Consider the following 5842-nt stretch of genomic DNA (forward strand, 5'->3'; position numbering starts at 1 on the left):
ATCATGACCTGAGCCGGAGGCAGACGCTTAACTGACTGAGCCACCCAGGCGCCCCTCACAGTGGGGTCAGAATTAGAACTCAGCCTCTGTATTTCTGAAGTTTTACTTATTTCCCTGAGTCATAGTGTTAGAATGTGGGTAGAGGTGTCTTCTTTTTATTTATTTATTTATTTTTTAAAGATTTTATTAATTTATTTTGCAGAGACACAGCAAGAGAGGGAACACAAGCAGGGGGAGTGGGAGAGGGAGAAGCAGGCTTCCCGCGGAGCAGGGAGCCCGATGTGGGTCTCGATCCCAGGACCCTGGGACCATGACCTGAGCCGAAGGCAGATGCTTAACGCCTGAGCCACCCAGGTGCCCCTAGAGGTGTCTTTTATTATTTTTTATTTTTTAAAAGATTTTATTTATTTATTTGACAGAGAGAGACACAGTGAGAGAGGGAACACAAGCAGGGGGAGTAGGAGAGGGAGAAGCAGGCTTCCCGCTGAGCAGGGAGCCCGATGTGGGACTCGATCCCAGGACCCTGGGACCATGACCTGAGCTGAAGGCAGACACTTAACTACTGAGCCACCCAGGCGCCCCGAGGTGTCTTTTAGGAATTTTGTTTAATTGTATATTACTAACTTTGAAGAATATTCCTAATCCTTTTTGATCCCGAGATTCATTGAAATACTTCTATGTGTTAATTCTACTGTGTTTTTGCTAAAGAGAACACATTAAAAAATACTACAATCCTTGCCCTTAAAAAAAAAATCATTTCTCAAGTGTTTATAGTGTATAGGTAAGAAATCAGAGTGAAGTTCTAGTTATGTGAAGAACACTACTAATAAAACATTTCTTTCCTATATAAAAATGATGGTTTCCTAATGGTCGATTCCTGCCATTTTTGTTGAAGAATGGTTTTTTAAGCTTATTTTTTTTGCCTAGCGTATGCCGCATCTTTACCTGAGCTAGAAGTCTGATTTGTCCCACCATCTATGAGTTCAGTGCCACTGTGCTGTCAGCTATTTATTTGACCAGTCTTCCTAAAAGCTTGTCGTAAAGTCTGTCGTCTGTTCCAAGCAGTGGAGTAATCATCGCTTCAATGTCAGCCACCTTCTGTACTCCGCGGAAGTCTCCTGGCCACCAGGACTATTTGCTGATTGTATCGAATATCTTGTGTTTTCAGGAGATATCCTCGGTTCTTCCATCAATGGCTTAGCCTCATTGATTCGGATGCCTTATGGCTGTGGTGAACAGAACATGATAAATTTTGCTCCCAATATTTATGTTTTGGATTACCTGACTAAAAAGAGACAACTGACAGAAAACTTAAAAGAAAAAGCCCTTTCATTTATGAGGCAAGGTAAGCATTTTAGAAATATACTTTCATTTGTAAATTTCTTTTCTTCTTCTTTTTTTTTTTTTTTAGGGAGAGTCCACTCTAGACCGTATTTCAGTATAGACCGATTTGTCTTTGCTGTGCGATTGTAGGACTAGATGGTGTTGAAATGCGTTACAAGTACAAGTCGCCGGAAGCTGTCACCCTTCTTCCTGCAGCTAATTGTCACTAATTGCTGCCAACATGTTAAGGAGTTAGCGTCTAGAGGGGTTTGTATTTTAATAAGGGACGTGACATTTAAAGCTCCCGAAAAATCTAGAGGACTGAGTGTTCATTTATTCATCACACATTTATGGAGTATCTGTTGGTGCTGGCGTCAGCTCTGCGGCTGAGGAAACAGAGGAGGTCAGGGCATTCCTTCTCAAGGAATTCCCTGTTCAGGGAAGACAGTCTGTACAGACACACTTGGGGCGTCATGGGGTGGGTACCTTCTCAGTGCATTTAAAGTGTCAGGTAGGTGGGAGGGCATCAGAAGATGCCACACTGGTGGTTACTGTCCCCTGACTCCTAGAGAGGCTGATACTGTTCACAGACACCAGATGCTTTGTGTCTGCACCTTGCAAATAACAACAGCTGTCATTAGCTGAGCGCTTATATGTACCAGGCAGTGTTCTAAGCACTTTATACCTAATGTCTCATTTAATGCTCGCAGTGTTAGTATTGCCCTCCTGTTTTTACAGATGAGGAAACTGAGACACAGGAAAGTTAATTAACTTGCCCGGGGTCACATAGCAAGTGAGTGGCAGAGCTGAGATTTGAACTCACTGCCTGACCCCAGAGCTCATGTGCTTAATGTCCATACTTAGACAAAAACAACAACATTTTTAATAATAATAACGTGTAAGTTTGATTTCCTCAAATACTCCAGAAGTCAGCCACCCAAAGTTACAGGCTCGGTTTTGCGCTTCCATGTTAGGGGACTTCTAGCAACATCTCTTTGTGGCTGAGTTTATCTGTCTACACAGTTTGGGAGACCTGCTGCCCCTCAAACTCATGAGGATTAGAATGGTTTATGCAAAATGCTAAAAAAAAAAACTACCCCTTGTTCAGTATAATCTAAAAATCAAGTCAACACTTCCCAACTCCTAAGTGTTTTATTTATTGGTATTTTTTTGGAAGGAATGGGTTAAATGCAAATCGAGGCAAGCTGTTAGTGGTTTTTGCTAACTTCTCCACAGTTAAGAATTAGAAAGCTTAAAGACACTATTTTGATGTGAGCTTTTCTTCCAGGTTCCCTCATTATGTAAGGACTTGTTTATCCTAAACTAAATTTTATGTTACAGTGGTAATAACTAACCCTGTTTAAAGGCTTTGAAAATGTTTTCATTTAGTTCTTTTCTTCCTTTCTTAAGATTACCTATTTATTTATTTATTTGAGAGAGAGAGAGAGAGTGCACACGAGCGAGTGTGCATGAGTGTGTGCACGATGGGTGGAGGGGCAGAGAGAGAGGGAGGTAGAATCTTAAGCAGACTCTGTGCTGAGCACGGAGCCCAACGCAGGGCTGGATTTCATGACCCTGAGTCATGACCTGAGCTGAAACCAAGAGTCAGATGCTTAACTGACTGTGCCACCCAGGCGCCCTATGTTTTCACTTAATTCTTACGAAAATCCTAGGAGATGGGTGTACTGATATTATTTCCATTTTACAGATGAGGAAACTGAGGCACAGGGAGGTTATATAACTTACCCATGATTACTCTCAGGTGATCTGGTTCTGGAATTCATGTTCTTCCTCAGATCGATATGGGATAAGTTTACTTTGCAACTTTGTTTTTAGGTTGTTAAAAGCCATAAGCTTAGGATGGAAAAGGTCCAGTAATTGGCCAAGATGATTGAACATGGCCAGTGTGCAAGAGGTCTCAGTGGGGCTTCTGATAAAATAGTAAGGGGGAGCATGGGCTCTTATAGGGAAGGAGACAGCAAAGGTTAGAATCTGGTGTCAGGTTAGACCACAGTGAGCTGTAAGATGTGGGATCCAAGAGGATGAGCTGGTGGGGGTCCAAAGCTCTCCCTAGGGTAGGCTGGCAGAGATAAGAGCTGGAAGGGAGGAAGGGGGTTGTGAGTCAGGAACCATGTGCTGCAGGAGAGGACAAACTGAGGGAGACCAGGGATTGGAGTCAGAGCTGAGTGTGAACTGAGTGTTGCTGTGGGGAGGGAGAGAGTGGTATATGTTCCCTCAGATTAGAGCCAGGCCCTGCATGACTGGGATGTGGTTAGGTCTTCAGGAAATTCTCAGAGATCTACCAATTGGTACTTTCCATACAGAGCTATTTAAGATTATCCTCCTTCATACATGTATTTGTGGATCAGTCATATTTAAACATATAAATACGAAAGCTGCTTTTTTCAAGTTCTTTTGTAATTAGGTTTAAGAAGTGGTATCGAGTGCTCTTGGTGGTACAGTGTATGCCATGCTAAAAAGAAAAATGAGATTTTACACATTGCCATAATGGTTATACTTAAGGAGATGAAAAATATTTGGAATTGTCTTAATTTAACTGCACCTTTTAAAAACAAGGTTCTGACTTGTATTCAAAATTCAGTGTGACTGGCTTCAAGTAGAAAGTAGGTAGGAACTATACTGTTGCTTTATAATTTGATACACATTCTTTGGGCTAATTTAATAAAATAAGGTAAAATATTTTAGAAAGTGCCCCATAATTCCATATTTTATATGCTTCATGAATTGTAATGTTGGCTAGTCAAATATCAGTGCTATAAAAAAAAGAGAATGAATTTTCTAGTTTGAACCATTTAAGGACTCATAAAATGATAAAATCATCCCTTAAAGATAAGTAGAGTTGTGTTCTAGATACTTTGCTCTGGGTTAGCAGAGGTTCCTAAAAAATGAACGCTCCAAATCCTTGGTATCTTTTTTTTTTTTTTCCCCGCAAAAGGAGTGCTGGTCCCTCAGGCCAGCCATTAGCCAGGCTGAGCGCCAATCTGCAGTATTTTTAGCCAGGCTGAGCACCAATCTGCAGTATTTCAAAGCCGGTCTCGGCAGGGGGGTGGAGAGGTGAGGGGTGAGGGGGGCTGCATCTCCTTGATGCTTGGGAGCCTTCCTCACATGTGCTGGTTGTTAGAAGGTGCAGAGGGCCAGAGGGCAGAAAAAACATGGTTCTCTAAAGGCCACATAGTCTTGCAAGCTGCCATAGGCATGAAGAGCACTACTTCTGTGAGGTAGGCCAGCCCCACCTTGGGGGACAGAACCCCCTGGTTACAGCACCAGCTATGGAGGGGGTCACACCCGGGCTCTGAGTCCTACCTCCTGCTCTGGGCCTGTTTTCCCACCTGTAAGATAGGGGTAATAAAGTACCCACTTCGTGGGGGCTGTTTTGAAGATGAAATAAGATATTTTAGCACTTTAACACAGTAAATGCCTAATAACTGTTAGCTGTAGTGTATGCAGTTAGTTGCATCTGGCCGGGGACTTAGGGTTCACAGTTAGCAAGGAAACCCTGTCCATCTGCCTCAGAAACAAATGTGAGGTTCTTCTCTCTTTCCATTCCACTTGAACACTGTCATTGCTCAGCTGCACAACTCCAGTGGCTTCCTTTTAGAAAGCTCTGTGCTTCTCGGTCCACTCCCCTTCAATACAGGCTCCACATATAATAAAAGGGACATTTGTTTTTTAAGATTTTATTTATTTGTCAGAGAGAGAGCTCGAGCACAAGCAAGGGGAGCGGCAGGCAGAGGGAGAGGGAGAAGCAGGCTCCCCGCTGAGCAGGGAGCCCGATGTGGAACTTGATCCCAGGACGCTGAGATCATGACCTGAGTGGAAGGCAGACGCTTAACTGACTGAGCCACCCAGGCATTCCAATAAAAGGGATCTTTTGAAAATGTTAAAATCAGGTCACTTACTTGCTTAAAATTCTCTAATGGGTTCTGCAGTGGGTGACCTGGCCTTGGCCTCCATCTCTCACCTCACTGAGGCTGCCCTGTCTTGGCTCCCCCTTGGCTCCATCTGGAGCACTCCCGGCTCCGTGGTGCTTCAGGGCTTAAACCTGCTCTTCCTTCTCCTGGGATCCTCCCATGGCTGGCTCCTTCTCATCGTTTAAGTGGTGTTTCCCTCAGAGTGGCCTTCCCTTCCCATTTAGGAGCTCTCATTTAATTTTCTTTTTTTTTAAAAAGATTTTATTTATTTATTTGACAGAGACACAGCGAGAGAGGGTACACAAGCAGGGGGAGTGGGAGAGGGAGAAGCAGGCTTCCTGCCAGGCAGGGAGTCCGGCGCGGGGCTCGATCCCAGGACTCTGGCATCATGACCTGAGCCGAAGGCAGACGCTTAGTGACCGAGCCACCCAGGAGCCCCAAGGAGCTCTCATTTCATTTTCTTTTTCTTTCATTTTTTTAAAAAAATATTTTATTTATTGGGTGCCTGGGTGGCTCAGATGGTTAAGCGTCTGCCTTCGGCTCAGGTCATGATCCCGGAGTCCTGGGATCGAGTCCTGCATCGGGCT

General features: G+C 43.8%; 1 protein-coding gene across 1 annotated transcript in view; it reads left to right on the forward strand.

Moving 5' to 3' along the window:
• Positions 1-5842, forward strand: part of CD109 (CD109 molecule) — a 113999-nt gene that overhangs the window by 77575 nt on the left and 30582 nt on the right. Inside the window, exon 23 of the mRNA XM_081828545.1 lies at positions 1169-1345. Coding sequence (XP_081684671.1) covers positions 1169-1345 — 177 coding nt within the window. The remainder of the gene's footprint in view (positions 1-1168; positions 1346-5842) is intronic.

The sequence above is a fragment of the Leptonychotes weddellii genome, chromosome 8, assembly GCF_054177405.1.
Source record: "Leptonychotes weddellii isolate Sample4059 chromosome 8, ASM5417740v2, whole genome shotgun sequence".
NCBI lineage: Eukaryota > Metazoa > Chordata > Mammalia > Carnivora > Phocidae > Leptonychotes > Leptonychotes weddellii.